The 17,111-nt window shown below is 38.2% G+C and overlaps 1 protein-coding gene across 2 annotated transcripts; it reads left to right on the top strand.

Annotated features, from left to right (window-relative positions):
* Nucleotides 1-1,974: 1,974 nt before the first annotated feature.
* Nucleotides 1,975-17,060, top strand: LOC139411789 (sushi, nidogen and EGF-like domain-containing protein 1). Of its 2 annotated transcripts, XM_071158535.1 has the most exons (12): nt 1,975-2,024; nt 2,149-2,221; nt 2,321-2,344; nt 4,615-4,653; nt 5,920-5,958; nt 6,810-6,848; nt 7,793-7,914; nt 11,274-11,552; nt 11,733-11,828; nt 11,999-12,125; nt 14,236-14,274; nt 16,074-17,060. In XM_071158535.1, exons 2-12 carry the CDS (start codon nt 2,155-2,157, stop codon nt 16,211-16,213), a joined length of 1,011 nt encoding a protein of 336 aa, XP_071014636.1. In that variant the 5' UTR covers nt 1,975-2,024; nt 2,149-2,154; the 3' UTR covers nt 16,214-17,060. The 2 variants fall into 2 exon arrangements, with proteins under 2 accessions (XP_071014636.1, XP_071014635.1); XM_071158534.1 differs by lacking the exon at nt 6,810-6,848.
* Nucleotides 17,061-17,111: the final 51 nt, after the last annotated feature.

Here is a 17,111-nt window from a genome sequence, read left to right as displayed (position 1 = left end):
AAAGCCTTCATAAGCACTACATAAATGTCACAAATCATCTATAACTATATGTCATGCTCTACAAAGGGTTCATAAATGTGTCATAACTGTGTGACATAACCACCCATGTCAAATGTGACATAACCCACTATGTCATACATGACACAAACCTGTGCTTTATAAAGGGTGACATGAACACCGCTTGATAAAAGCTTTATGAATTCTATAAAATTGAGGCATCACAAATCTAGCTATAACCTTGTCATGCATGTTGGTAGATTATTGCAGGGACCACCCATGCGTACAAATGTATGTGTAAAGGTATTGCTTCCATCCCTCTCCTTGACCCAGCCTGGGCTGGAACGATGGACCCTCTGAACACGACAACAGTCACCCACAGAGCATTGTTACCTATAGCTCCACAAAAGCAGCGGCAGAGCAAGGGAAACAACTAACTAGCCAGCCGTTTCACACTGGTTATAAATGGACGCATGACTGTAAGTCACTTTGGATAAAAGCATCTGCTAAATGGCATATATTATATTATAACTGTATATTTATATTAAATTTCTAGGACGGCCTAAACTCTTTACTTCTTGTGTGCACTGCCAATATTGGACGTGACCTCAACTTTCCCCAGAATTCTGTGCTACAGGATGACACACTCTAAAGTGCAGTCACGCACAGAGTAAAACATTGGTAGGGCCCTTAATTATTATTAGATTATTTTTTTGCCTAATTCAGGTTTTGTTCTCCCAAATTCCGCTTTCTCGGTGTTGTTTTGCCAGGATTCGTATTTCCCCCATTTCTTTCTAGCTTCACTCTCAAAATCACATTAAAAAATGGATATAATAACAATAGGGTGCTCTACACACTAGGGTAAAAAAATTAAAGTCTAAAATTTTAGTGCACCTAGCACTGTTGTTTGGTTAGCTGTGCATGTGACAGAGTTCACAAATCAAAATGCCCACGTGTGGGGCTACGGGTAAGTTAGCTAATTTATATTACCATAAATAAAGGTTAAGTGTTTAGATAGATTATATGGCTACCTCAATCACTATTTCAAATCATTTCAATGACTTCACAGCTGCTAGCTAGCTAACGTTAGCTATACCAATGCTAAATTTAGCTAGCTAGCAGGCTCAGCTAAATAAAAAATCCCCATAGATACTTTACTACAGTATACCTCATAGCCAAGTCTCAAGCCATGTCATGAGATTTGCAAATGAAATAGGACTAGGTTGTCTCTAGCTAATAATCTTTTATTTTCTATTTGTCACGTTCGTCATATGAATCGGACCAAGGCGCAGCGTGGTATGCGTACATTCTCTATTTAAAAGAATGAACACTGAACAAACTAAACAAAACGACACGTGGCGCTATACAAATGAGTGCTGACAGGCAACTACACATAGACAAGAACCCACAAAGACCAAAGGGAAATGGCTACCTAAATATGATCCCCAATCAGAGACAACGATAAACAGCTGCCTCTGATTGGGAACCATATCAGGCCACCATAAACATACAAATACCTAGACCTACAAAACCCTAGACATACAAACACCCAGACCTACAAAACCCTAGACATACAAAAACCCTAGACAATACAAAAACTAGCATGTCCACCCTAGTCAAACCCTGACCTAACCAAAATATAAAGAAAACAGAGATATCATAGGTCAGGGCGTGACACTATTACAGCAAATCAAGTGCTGATTAAGATATTGAAGGTGAATATAGCTAAGAAACCAGTTAGCTACCTAGGTCTAGGCCTAATTGTTTTGTAATCTCATAATTGAAATGTATGTATTGCATTCCATTTGTTGTTATTCCACCTTATTCATTTGATTTACATATAAAATACATAAGCCTGGTGCCAAAACCTGCAGTAAGTGTCCTTGGGGTGATTCATGTATGCCATTGACTATAGGGGTTGGCCACATTCCACCTTCTTAACATACCTACGTATAAACTATACCTAGGAACCAATAGTCCCAACCCAACAGAACTACACAGAAGAAAGGGTGAATGCGCAGAAACAGGTGAGCTGTTCTAACACATCTGTTTGTAGAATAGAACATGTAAAATGTGAATGGAGACAGTTTTGAAGAAAGGGATAATAATGTTCATGGTTATGACGATAAATATGAAACATTTTGCTTCTAGATTTGAATGGACAAGGAGCTTGTGACAATGAGGAATCAAATTATGCTTTTTGTGCTGCTTTTGTTGATGACAAGTAAGTACTTTATCCACTTTGTATCTTGATGATTGTGTTAGTATTTTACATGTGAATTTAAGCTTGCTCACCTTGACCCCCCCTCCATTGTTTCAAAAGGTAAGGTGACCACTGCTGATTTTGGTGAGTTTACATGACACCCAATAACTGATTTCAATCCACTTTTCAACTTGGACTAAATTGTAACTGAAACCGTCATGAGATACTTACATAACATGAAACAAGCAGAGATTACATCACTTAGTCTTAGAGGCATAGGTGGTAGTTCCTGAACTAACACAGATGAATCGATTTGACTTCCTTATTCTACCGAAAGAATGCTTGGTGTGAAAACTACAAGTGTGAAAACTTGGCCTACAAGCATCCTAAAATAACTTCTATTTAACTTATATTGTGACAATGTCACTCGAGAAGATCTGTGAATTAGAATTAAAGATTTTGCGCGGGTGTGCATGGATGTCTGTGATATGTGTCTACCAAAGGAGGTTGGTGGCTCCTTAATTAGGGAGGACAGGCTCTTGGTAATGACTGGAGCAGAATTAGTGGAATGGTATCAAACACATCGTTTCCATGTGTTTCATGTCATTCCATTGACTCCGTTCCAGCCATTATTCCGAGCCGTCCTCCCCTCAGCAGCCTCCACTTGTGTGTACACGTGTACTTGTGAGAGAGGGAGGGGAATAGGGAGAATACTGGAGCATGCCTCACTCTCCATTGACTTGCATTGGAATTGCTTATACTGTATAATATACAGTGTCTTCAGAAAGTATTCATACCCCTTGATTTGTTACACATTCTTTGTGTTACAGCCTGAATTCAAAATGGATTAAATATACATTTTTGCTCACCTATCTACACACGATACCCCATAATGATAAAATGAAAACATGCTTTTCGAATTGTTTGCAAATTTTTTGAAGATGAAATACAGAAATTTCAAATTTACATAAGTATTCACACCCCTTTGCTATGACACTCCAAATTGAGTTCAGGTGCATCCAATTTCCTTTGATCATCCTTGAAATGTCACTACAACTCTATTGGAGTCCACCTGTGGCCAATTCAATTGTTCGGACAAGATTTAAAAAATAAACACACCTGTCTATATAAGGTCCCACAGTTGACAGTGCATGTCAGAGCAGAAACTATACAATGAAGGCCAAGGGACTGTCCGTAGATCACCTCATCTCGGAGATCATCTGGGGAAATGTATAAATGTCAGTCAGGGTGTGCGCTACTGGTTGAAGGTAAGTCAGGTGCAGGAGAGCAGAGATGGGTGATAACAGGCGCACTTTATTCATACCCAATGAAAATAGCAATATACGCCCAAAGTACACGAATGGTACAAAATAACCAAAACACACTGGCCAAACACAGACCCGGTGCTAACCAGCCTAATACGGGCTACATGTAACAAACAAACAATTTCACACAAAGACATGAGGGGGAACAGAGGAATAAATACATGTAGTGTGATTGGGAATGAAAACCAGGTGTGCAGGGAACAAGACAAAACAAATGGATAAATGAAAAATGGAGCGGCGATGGCTAGAAAGCCAGTGACGTCGAACGCCGCCCGAACAAGGAGAGGAGCCGACTTCGGCGGAAGTCATGACAATAAAACAATTTTTAGAATGTTGAACGTTTCCTTGAGCACAAAATATGGAACTACTCAGACTCTGCCTAGCGCTGACCAAACTGAGCAACCGTGCAAGAAGAACCTTGGTCAGGGAGGCGACCCAGAACTACAGTTTTTATCAAATATTTCATATTTTCATATTTTTATCATATTTGTTTTGTGTATTGAGCTTGTGTCCTCAAAAGTGACTACACCGCAGCAATTTATTAAAAAAATTACCAGAAAGGTGAGATTTCTACATTTCTTGGAGTGTGCAGCATTAGTAGTTATTGTTTATGCCCCTTCATGATAAATTGTTACTTTTGGGGATTACAGTGATTACATTTAAGATAAAATTGAGTTACATTTAAGTGGTATTGCATATACTATAGGAGTGTGTGTGAGAGAGTGTGTGGCTTTCTTTAGATATTGTTTTATATACTGTAAGACAACATGTTGACAATCTTATGTTGAAAGAACACTTGGACCCTAAGCCCATTATGGAATGGCCACTTGCTGATGTGTCTGATAGTGATCACTCCAGTCTGCCATGGTTTTGGGAAAAATGAGAATTGAGACAATACGCACTTACATTCCTGCTGCCACTTGTTCATATTCAAAAATTCAAGATCCATTCCCGAACATCTCGTGTCCCGCCGCAATCTAAAATCAGTGGGGCTTTAAGCGTTTATAAGAGACCAAATCTAGTATTTTGGAGGCTATGGGGTTTTACAGGAAGTGCTACATTTCTAACCTCTCTGTCTATATATTCCAGTGAACACTTCAACAACTGATGGCCCTTCAACAACCCCTGGTGAGTTTACATTACACCCAATAAATAGCTGATTTCAATCCACTTCTCAATTCTCTCTTACTGGATTGTAACTGACTGAAACCGTCTCTTATCTTAATGAGATGTTATGTTATATAACAAATATTATATATAGGTGGGGTTGTCACGAAAGAGCTGGGATTTGATCAGTAAATGTGTAGGTGTGACGCGGGCTTGCCACTGACTGGTCCCCCATTCACTGTGCATCATGATTTACATGAGGGTTGGGTTTGGATTACAATCATGTCAATGTTTTTGGATTTAGCGACTAATAATTTTTACACTATGACTGAATAGGTTTTCTTATGGCTTTGTCCTGTCCCTCTGCAGCAGACACGTTTTGGGCTTTTTGTTTTGGCACTCTCTGGAATGTTGAGAATGTTGAGGGCTGGTGGCTTGTGCTCTTGCTAAAATATTATTTTCTGAAAACTAGAATTAGCAAAAAATTAATCAAATCAGAGCAAAGTGAATCTATGGAAGTCAACCCTAGTTTACCTCGGCCCTCTTGGCTCGGTAATGAATTTTGCTGTCGAGTTGATACTCTTGAAATGTCACAAAATACTTTTTAAATCAACTGGTGGTTGAAGCATGAGACAACGCAACACATTACTCTTACATTTTCAAAAAATACATTTAAACCAACTGGTGGCTGCAGCAGGGTAGGGTACTAGGGGGTAAATAGCCCCCTGCGGTAACTGACCCCCCCCCCCCCCCCCCCCCCCCCCCCCGTAATTCACATTGGACCACAAGATGTTATCATACTATTGTTATGAATGCGCTTCTGTCTGTCATTTAGACCAGGGTTTCCCAAACTCGGTCCCCAGGACCCCAAGGGGTGTATACTTCGTTTTTTGCTCCTGCACTACACAACTGATTCAAATAATCCTTGAATCATTAAGCTTTGATCATTTGAATCAGCTGTGTAGTGTTAGAGAACAAAACTAAACGTGCACCCCTTTGGGTCCCGGGGACTGAGTTTGGGAACAGTTGATTTAGACAATGACTAGTCCAGTTAGCGCTAGTTTATGCTAACTTGCTAGCTAGCAACTTCACAAGCAGTAAATGCACTTGCATCCCAGCTGCCACTTGTCCATATTCAAAAATTCAAGACCCATATCCGAGCATCTCGTGTCCCGCCGCAATCTAAAATCAGTGGGGCTTTAAGTGTTTATAAGAGACCAAATATTGTATTTTGGGAGCAGGAAGTGCTTGTGCTAAATTTCCAACCTCTCCGTCTTTATCCTCCAGCGACCACTTCAACAACTGATGGCCCTTCAACAACCCCTGGTGAGTTTACATTACATCCAATAAATAGCTGATTTCAATCCACTTCTCAATTCTCTCTTACTGGATTGTAACTGACTGAAACCGTCTCTTATCTTAATGAGATGTTATGTTATATACCAAATATTACATATTAGTGGGGTTGTCATGAAAGAGCTGGGATTTGATCAATAAAGTTATAGTTGTGACGCGGGTTTGCTACTGGATGGGTGGCCAATCACTGTGCATCACGATTTACATGAGGGTTTGGTTTGGATTACAATAATGTCCACTTGCCCACTAACACTAGATTAAACAGATGCACTGATTGTGCTCTATCCAATCATAGCCTCCAGACAGTGAGACAGCCCTGTCCATTACACAGTGCCTTGGAGACTCTGCATCGTTTACATAAAACAACAGGTTGACAATCTTATGTTGAAAGAACACTTGGACCCTAAGCCCATTATGGAATGGCCACTTGCTGATGTGTCTGATAGTGATCACTCCAGTCTGACATGGTTCTGGGCAAAATGAGAATTTAAATATTGTGCACTTGCATTCCAACTGCCACTTGTCAATATTCCAAAATGAAAAACCAATTCCCAAGCATCTTGTGTCCCGCCATGACCTAAACTCACTTTGGCCGAATTGCTTGGGCAAAATGAGAAGTCAGACAATATGATTTACATCCCAGCTGCCACGTGTTCATATAAAAAAATTCAAGACCCATTCTCGAGCATCTCGTGTCCCGCCGCAATCTAAAATCAGTGGGGCTTTAAGCGTTTATAAAAGAGACCAAATCCCGTATTTTGGGGGCTACGGGGTTTTACAGGAAGTGCTAAATTTCCAACCTCTCTGTCTATATCTTCCAGCGACCATTTCAACAACTGATGGCCCTTCAACAACCCCTGGTGAGTTTACATTACACCCAATAAATAGCTGATTTCAATCCACTTCTCAATTCTCTCTTACTGGATTGTAACTGACTGAAACCAATGTTATGTTAAAAGAACACCTGGACTCTAATCCCTTTATGGAATGGCCACTTGATGTGTCTGATAGTGATCCCTCCAGTCTGACATGGTTTTGGGCAAAATGAGAATTTAAATATTGTGCACTTGCATTCCAACTGCCACTTGTCAATATTCCAAAATGAAAAACCAATTCCCAAGCATCTTGTGTCCCGCCATGACCTAAACTCACTTTGGCCGAATTGCTTGGGCAAAATGAGAAGTCAGACAATATGATTTACATCCCAGCTGCCACGTGTTCATATAAAATAATTCAAGACCCATTCTCGAGCATCTCGTGTCCCGCCGCAATCTAAAATCAGTGGGGCTTTAAGCGTTTATAAAAGAGACCAAATCCCGTATTTTGGGGGCTACGGGGTTTTACAGGAAGTGCTAAATTTCCAACCTCTCTGTCTATATCTTCCAGCGACCACTTCAACAACTGCTGGCCCTTCAACAACCCCTGGTGAGTTTACATTACACCCAATAAATAGCTGATTTCAATCCACTTCTCAATTCTCTCTTACTGGATTGTAACTGACTGAAACCAATGTTATGTTAAAAGAACACCTGGACTCTAATCCCTTTATGGAATGGCCACTTGATGTGTCTGATAGTGATCCCAAGCATCTTGTGTCCCGCCATGACCTAAACTTACTTTGGCTGAATTGCTGAAAAATCCCAAGAGTTTATTCTCCCTTTAGTGTGTGGCATAATCCAAATCAACAAGAAAATAGTTGGGGTGAGGATGACAATGCAGAAAGTTGGCCGTGACAGATTGTTAGATAATCGCTGTATGACCTAATTGTAATGATGTTATTAACGGACCATTTTGTTCATCTCAGGCCCACTCTATCCATTTGGGGCTGGAGACACAGTGAGCTCCCGATCCGATGATGGAAGTTCCCCTCCTATAACCCTGGAGCAGCCATTTGTTTATTTTGGAAAACCACATCAACAGATACGCGTGCGTAAAAATAAATGTTTTTAACCTCTCTGGGATAGTACATACATTACATACATTATGGAGTGATAGTAGTACACACTGTATTTATTAATATGTTCCATGTTTTTTTGTGTTTTTTTTACTCCACCACCCGGAGTACAAATATATTTTAGTTTTTTTTAAACTACTTTTCTGCTACATATACATACATTTTACATACACATTTGACCTACATGGTACTTTTATATAAAGCAGTCACATAACAATAATACATTACCAAACATAAACTCTTTAATCCCACCCCTCTGCCACTCTCAGCCCGTCCCACCTATCACCATAGACCTCAGCTCTGTAATCCCACCCCTCAGCCACTCTCAGCCCATCCCACCTATCACCATAGACCTCAGCTCTGTAATCCCACCCCTCAGCCACTCTCAGCCCATCCCACCTATCACCATAGACCAATCCTCAGCCACTCTCAGCCCATCCCACCTATCACCATAGACCACCCCTCAGCCACTCTCAGCCCATCCTACCTATCACCATAGACCACCCTTGTTTGGTTTCCATGTGCCATATATTTATCAATTGTCCTGTGATGTTTTAGATCCTTTTTTTTTTACCTTTCTAATCGTATAGTAACCACAGAATGTGAGCTAAAGATGAAAACCTTTCCTACGAGTATTATTATATTATTTATTGACTAACTATGGCTTTCCAAATCGCCCAACACTGCTATTTGTAAGGTTAATTTTAAGAGCATGTTGTGATTTTTTTTTAACCATTCCTGAACCTGTGACCAGAAACAAGCTACATGGGGGCAATACCAGAGTAAATTATCTATTAATTCTCTCTCTTCGCAGGCAAAATTTACAGAGCTGAGGTTGTTGTATGCCCATATATATAGCATTCTGTTGGTGGCAAGAATTTTATATGAAAACGTAAATTTAAAAACTCTAAGTGTTGAATCAAGTATAGTTTCTTGTACCAGTTCATAAACCATGTGTCATGGAATTGGTACATTGAAAATCTCTTCCCATTTATTTTGCAACCTGTATGGCGCAGCTGTCAACATTTTTGTCCTCAAATGGAACTGGTACATTTTTCTATTTATGCAGTTCCTTTCAGCCAATTTGTATCTTTAATATATGGCAGGCAAACAAGTTCCCTACCGTCTCCCTTTTCCACGCCTCCTCCATTTGTGTGGTAGTACTGCATCCATTTGGTTGTAAGTTTGGATTGAGCAGATATTCCCATATATTTTCAATAGCTAAATATGTGACATAACTCCACCGTTTCTATTCATAATATCATGAATAAATATAATACCATTTAAAAGAAAATCTATAAAGAATGTTTTTATTAATCAGTATATTTGAGTGTTGTAATATTTGTTCTATCTTGTCTTGAGGGTAAAACTGAAATTGTAACCAGCTTTGTATGGCTTGTTTAAGAAAGGGCAATACTTTAAACAACATTTCATTTTCAATTTGTCAGAAATTAGAAGTTTCAATCTGTATAAAGGCAAAAAGGCCATTTTTGAACAAAGGCTGAGTCTTTATTAATAATCTACTGGAGAACCATTTGGGGTTTAGTATAATTTATGTATTAGTGAAGCTTTTAGTGAGAGGTTTCAAATACTAATATTTAATCATTTTAGCCCCCCAAACTCATATTCATTATATAAATAGGCACGTTTAATTTGTCTGGCTTAGCATTCCAAATCAAATGAAATGAGACTGTGCAGGGATCCAGATTGAGACTGTGCAGGGATCCAGATTGAGACTGTGCAGGGATCCAGATTGAGACTGTGCAGGGATCCAGATTGAGACTGTGCAGGGATCCAGATTGAGACTGTGCAGGGATCCAGATCGCGGACTTAAGAAAAAACTAGTCATCAGCATACATTGACATTTTTGTTTTTATCCCCTGGATTTCTAACCCCTTGATGTTCTTGTTGGATCTAATTTTAATAGCTAGCATTTCAAAGGCCATAATAAATAGATATGGAGACAACGGACAGCCTTGTTTTACTCCTCTTAAAAGCTCAATACTTTCTGAGAAGTAACCATTATTTACTATTTTACATCTGGGGTTGCTGTACATAACTTTAACCCATTGTATAAGAGATTCACCAAAATTAAAGTAATCCAGGCATTTATATATAAATTCTAGTCGTACTTTATCAAATGCCTTTTCAAAATCTGCTATGAAGACCAAGCCTGGTATCTTCTATGTTTCATAATGTTCAATTGTTTCAAGTAATTGTCATATATTATCTCCAATATATGGTCCATGTAAAAATCCTGTCTGATCAGGATGAACAATATCTGGTAAAACCTTTTTTATTCTATGTGCTATGCATTTCGCCAGGATTTTCACATCACAACATTGAAGCATTAGAGGCCTCCTGTTTTTAAAAGGGACTGGATCTTTATACTTACCACTTGGGTCCTGTTTTAGTAGTAATGAAATCACACCTTCTTGTTGAGAACTTGAACGTCTACCATTTGTATAGGAGTAATTAAAATATGCTAATAATGGATATTTGAGTACATTAAAAAAAGTTCTGATGTACCTCTCTCTACTGGTATACCGTCAAGCCCTGATGTTTTCCAGACTGAAGAGATTTTATAGCCTCAAGAAGTTCCTCTTCAGTAAGTTGGCCTTCACACAGGTCTTTCTGTAAATGTGTTCATTTTAAATTATTATTATTATTAGGAAAGAAATCATAACAGTTAACACCATTCAGTGCAAATAGAGGAGACTGAAAAGAAAACATGCTTAAAATATTTTGCTTCCTTTTTCAAATTATAATTTGAATCATGGATAACTCCATCATTTGTAACAAGTTTCTGTAAATTATTTTTGGTAGAATTTTTATGTTGAAGATTCAAGAGAAATGTTGTGCATTTTTCACAATTTTCCATCCAATTCACTTTATTTTTGTAATACATTACACTTGATCATTCTTGAATAAGTACCTCCATTTCTTTTTGTATTTTCCTCTAGCCTATTTTGTGCCTCTATAGTACAATTTCCATTACCTTCTGCCTGCGCTGTTACTTCCTCTATTTCCTTTATTAGTCTAATCTATTTGGACCTAAACTGCTTTTGTTTTTGTTAGTTATGAGTATTGTATTGAATGGCCTCTAAAAGTACATTTAAAAGTGTCCCATACAATATGTTGCATGTACTTTATTTATTCACGCATTTTGTCTGATTTTCCTTTACTTTCACTTGTCAGTGTTGTAAGCGATGCAAAACCATCTTCTCCAAAGATCTGTCCTTACAAATAAACAAATGATGAAGCATGACCAGTTGTGTCTAAACTGTCATACAGGCTTTATTTCCATCTCAATTAAGACATTTCATTTCAGGTGAACCACAATGGACATCTGACCTTCAATGCAGCATTTGCCAGTTACATACCATACCGATTCCCTGCATTTTCCTCAAGAGATCTGATCGCTCCATTTTGGACCGATTTGGACAACAGGCGGAATGGTACCATCTCTTACCGGCAGTACAGCAGTGGCAGTGTTCTTCAACAGGCCACACAAGATATTAATCAGTACTTCCCAAATCTGGGCTTCTCTGTTAATTGGGTCTTCGTTGCTACCTGGGATAAGGTTCCCTACTACAACACTTTTGGAACAGTAAGACTTTTTGTTGTGACTCTGTTTCTATTGTCAGCTAAAGTGATGCTTAGTTATTTTTAAGCCGATTAGTAAAAGCCTGTGAATCTATGATATAAGATGTATAATGGGCAAGATTGGTACATGACACAGGAGGCTACAGTATGTATTAAAATGTGTATCTAATTTCCTTAATATAAGGAAATCACCTTCCAAGTGGTTCTGATTGCTGGTGGCCAATCCTCCTTCATCCTGATGAACTATGGGGAGATTGCACCAACAACTCAAAATATTCAGGTCAGAAGAATGAATGCATATTATACATTTTCATGAAGAATAATATATGGGTTTATATTCATTATCATGAGCATAAATTGCATTCCTGATGTGAATTATGTATGGATAGTATTTTATCTCTGATGCTTTTAATAAATGATAATAACGATCTATGATATGTGTATTTCTAGGCTGGCTATGACACAGTCAACTCCATCCACTACTTCTCGATCCCGGGGTCATTTCAAAGCAACGACACAACTTTCAGTTACACCAGCAATGTCAATGTCGCTGGTCGCTGGGCCTTCCAGACAAATGGTACTTTCAACAAACCTGGGTTCAAATACTATTTCATGTATTTCAATTACTTTAAATACGTTTCAAAATAATTATTCAACGTTTTTTTAAAGTAGTTTACGTGAATGTATTTGGAAATACATTTGTAAAGTATTATATCTACAGCTACTTCTACTTGATGGCTATGTTTAAAAAACTTTTTTTAAAGACAAGTTCACCAGGATACACTTTGACATCATCTGGTGTGCAACATCACTTGATAACATTAAATAGCACTATTATCCCGTTCCTGCACCAAAACTCTGGTATTTTTCCTTATTGTATTTAGGGACTAATTGTTTTTACATCGTCCTTCTAGCTGGATTTAATGACCAATAGTTTTTTACATGGTCCTTCTAGCTGGATTTAATGACCAATAGTTTTTTACATGGTCCTTCTAGCTGGATTTAATGACCAACAGTTTTACATGGTCCTTCTAGCTGGATTTAATGACCAATAGTTTTTTACATGGTCCTTCTAGCTGGATTTAATGACCAATAGTTTTTTACATGGTCCTTCTAGCTGGATTTAATGACCAACAGTTTTTACATGGTCCTTCTAGCTGGATTTAATGACCAACAGTTTTTACATGGTCCTTCTAGCTGGATTTAATGACCAATAGTTTTTACATGGTCCTTCTAGCTGGATTTAATGACCAATAGTTTTTACATGGTCCTTCTAGCTGGATTTAATGACCAATACTTTTTTACATGGTCCTTCTAGCTGGATTTAATGACCAACAGTTTTTACATGGTTCTTCTAGCTGGATTTAATGACCAACAGTTTTTTACATGGTCCTTCTAGCTGGATTTAATGACCAACAGTTTTTACATGGTCCTTCTAGCTGGATTTAATGACCAATAGTTTTTACATGGTCCTTCTAGCTGGATTTAATGACCAATAGTTTTTTACATGGTCCTTCTAGCTGGATTTAATGACCAATAGTTTTTTACATGGTCCTTCTAGACGGATTTAATGACCAATAGTTTTTTACATGGTCCTTCTAGCTGGATTTAATGACCAATAGTTTTTTACATGGTCCTTCTAGACGGATTTAATGACCAATAGTTTTTTACATGGTCCTTCTAGCTGGATTTAATGACCAATAGTTTTTTACATGGTCCTTCTAGACGGATTTAATGACCAATAGTTTTTTACATGGTCCTTCTAGCTGGATTTAATGACCAATAGTTTTTTACATGGTCCTTCTAGACGGATTTAATGACCAACAGTTTTTTACATGGTCCTTCTAGACGGATTTAATGACCAACAGTTTTTTACATGGTCCTTCTAGCTGGATTTAATGACCAATAGTTTTTTACATGGTCCTTCTAGCTGGATTTAATGACCAACAGTTTTTTACATGGTCCTTCTAGCTGGATTTAATGACCAACAGTTTTTTACATGGTCCTTCTAGCTGGATTTAATGACCAATAGTTTTTTACATGGTCCTTTGAGACGGATTTAATGACCAACAGTTTTTTACATGGTCCGTCATTTCTCCGGATTTAGCGACCAATAGTTTTTACACTATGACTGATCAAGTATTATTATGGCTTTGTCCTGTCCTCTGCAGAAGACACGTTTTGGGCTTCCTTGGCACTATCTGGAATGTTGAGTTGTGCTGATGGCTTGTGCTCCATGCTAAAACATTATTTTATGAATTCTAGAATTAGCAAACAATAGTTTACCTCGGCCCTCCTGAATTATTGTTGCTGTCGAGTTGATACTCTTAAAATGTCACAAAATACATTTTCAATCAACTAACTAGTGGTTGCAGCAGGGTACAACGGAAAACACAAGAGTGGGACAAATCAAGGTGATCTGCCTCCATTGAAAATGAATGACTTCTGGACTGCAAAGAGTTTAGTTAAGTAGTCAGTGGAATTGGTCAACATTCAGGGAGAGAAAGGGGAGCAGGTGATAGGAGTTTAAACAGCTGTACAGCTCTATACAATCCAATCAGCAGGATCGAAGGCGGTTGGGGCTTTGAGCGTTTATAAAAGAGTCCAAACCTCATATTTTGGGGACTACAGGACTTTACAGGAAGTGCTTGTGCTAAATTTCCAACCTCTCTGTCTATATCTTCCAGCGACCACTTCAACAACTGATGGCCCTTCAACAACCCCTGGTGAGTTTACATTACACCCAATAAATAGCTGATTTCAATCCACTTCTCAATTCTCTCTTACTGGATTGTAACTGACTGAAACCAATGTTATATTAAAAGAACGCCTGGACTGTAATCCCTTTATGGAATGGCCACTTGATGTGTCTGATAGTGATCCCTCCAGTCTGCCATGGTTTTGTGCAAAATGAGAATTTAAATATTGAGCAATAGTAAATAAAAGTATTTTAAAAAACTAACGAGATAAGTTCACCAGGATACACTTTGACATCATCTGGTGTGCAACATCACTTTAACCAGTAAAACTTTACCTACTTGTTATAGTATAAAATCACATGATGCATGCTAGATGATGTCAAGTTTTTAAATCGCTCTAAATGATTTATATTCAATTTGGAAAAATGTTAACCTCTTAAGTGGGTTATCCATGAAACAGTAAATAAAATGTGCATAGCCTATGACTGATTGATAACATTAAATAGCACTATTATCCCGTTCCTGCACCAAAACTCTGGTATTTCTCATCCTTACTGGATTTAGCGACCGATCATTTTTACATGGTCCTTCCAGACAGATTTAATGACCAACAGTTTTTTACATGGTCCTTCTAGCTGGATTTAACGACCAACAGTTTTTTACATGGTCCTTCTAGCTGGATTTAATGACCAATAGTTTTTTACATGGTCCTTCTAGCTGGATTTAATGACCAACCGTTTTTTACATGGTCCTTCTAGCTGGATTTAATGACCAACAGTTTTTACATGGTCCTTCGAGACAGATTTAATGACCAACAGTTTTTTACATGGTCCTTCTAGCTGGATTTAATGACCAACAGTTTTTACATGGTCTTTCTAGCTGGATTTAATGACCAACAGTTTTTTACATGGTCCTTCTAGCTGGATTTAATGACCAACAGTTTTTACATGGTCCTTCTAGCTGGATTTAATGACCAACAGTTTTTACATGGTCCTTCTAGCTGGATTTAATGACCAACAGTTTTTACATGGTCCTTCTAGCTGGATTTAATGACCAACAGTTTTTACATGGTCCTTCTAGCTGGATTTAATGACCAACAGTTTTTTACATGGTCCTTCTAGCTGGATTTAATGACCAACAGTTTTTACATGGTCCTTCTAGCTGGATTTAATGACCAACAGTTTTTACATGGTCCTTCTAGCTGGATTTAATGACCAACAGTTTTTACATGGTCCTTCTAGCTGGATTTAATGACCAACAGTTTTTTACATGGTCCTTCTAGCTGGATTTAATGACCAACAGTTTTTTACATGGTCCTTCTAGCTGGATTTAATGACCAACAGTTTTTACATGGTCCTTCTAGCTGGATTTAATGACCGACAGTTTTTACATGGTCCGTCATTTCTCCGGATTTAGCGACCAATAGTTTTTACACTATGACTGATCAAGTATTATTATGGCTTTGTCCTGTCCTCTGCAGAAGACACGTTTTGGGCTTCCTTGGCACTATCTGGAATGTTGAGTTGTGCCGGTGGATTGTGTAATGTTAAATCAAATTCAAGACCCATTCCCGAGCATCTTGTGTCCAGCCTCAATCTAAAAGCAGTTTGGCTAAATTCTAGAATTGTTATTATGTCAAAATTCTAACAAAAGTATTCTCACTTTCGTGTGTGGCATCCGCTCCATCAACAACAAAATCGTAGGGGGTGAGGATGACCCTACAGGAAGTTGGTCCTGGAAGATTGTTACATAATTGCCAAATTGTTACATTGTTATTCATATTATGCTGCATCTCTGTATCAAACCTCTGTCTCTATTCCTTCCAGCTCCAACATCTGATGAGCCTTTCGCAATTGATGACTTCTGCATAGATTCCATTTTTTGTAAAGGACAGGGTTTGACTGGTTCTGTTTATATGCTGAGCACTTTGTTAACTCTGGTGTTTCTTACCATTTTAAATCATTGATTCTTACTTTGTTGCAATCAAGGGAGTGGTTTTATTGGCAGCCATAGTGCATGTGCTATTCGTTCGAGAGATTTCTCTTTCAAAGTGAAGGCTGGAGTGCACTGGAAGAATGAGAGTGGGGAAGGAGGGAGCCTATTGTCTAATATTCTAAACAGTATTGTATGTGCAGTTGCGCCTTTGAGTTACTCCAGATCCACTCCCATTTTCCTTGGGCCCTTCTTCCTGGGTGTTTTAATGGGCTTAGCTATTGTATTGATTTATTTGTGTAGATGGATAACTTGAAATATATTTACCTATTTATTAAAGTGGCAAATTCCAATAGAAACAAAGTGATCACTGTGCCACTTTTTGATAAACGGTTGAGGAATGGGGCTGGAGAAATGTAACCCAAATTCATAGATGGATCTATGGGTGCAAGGACTGACTGATAACTATGTTACTCTGTTGCCAGACAGCGGTCGATTCAAAGCAGGAGCAACCCAGATGTGCGCTCCTATCATTTAGATTGAGTTGTGTTGATTTAGTTCTGAGAGTGTTTGATGTTTTTATTATTTTGTATCGTTGTTTTGGCCAAGCAGAGTGATGGAAATTACATTATGGTAATTGTGAGATCTGGATCTGCCCTGGGAAGGAAAAAGTTGGAAATATTCTTACTTATGGGAGCAATTGTTAACCAATCTGCTGACATACATTTTCTATGTAATTGTGGTATTTTCTAGGCTTATAGACTTAGATAAGTGAGTATCTTTTTACATTGAAGCCTCCCTATATTTTCTCCTTGATAACTGTAGTCTTATTGCACAACTGTAATTAACCTGATTACTCTTAAATATATACTGGAAGTCTGATTGCAAGTATTTGTTGTGGTTTTCTTCCGATGAAGGAGAGGAGGACCAAA

Source organism: Oncorhynchus clarkii, chromosome 6 (genome assembly GCF_045791955.1).
Source record: "Oncorhynchus clarkii lewisi isolate Uvic-CL-2024 chromosome 6, UVic_Ocla_1.0, whole genome shotgun sequence".
Lineage (NCBI taxonomy): Eukaryota > Metazoa > Chordata > Actinopteri > Salmoniformes > Salmonidae > Oncorhynchus > Oncorhynchus clarkii.
Note: the sequence above shows the minus strand (reverse complement) of the source record. Positions and strands in the feature narration are given on the sequence as shown.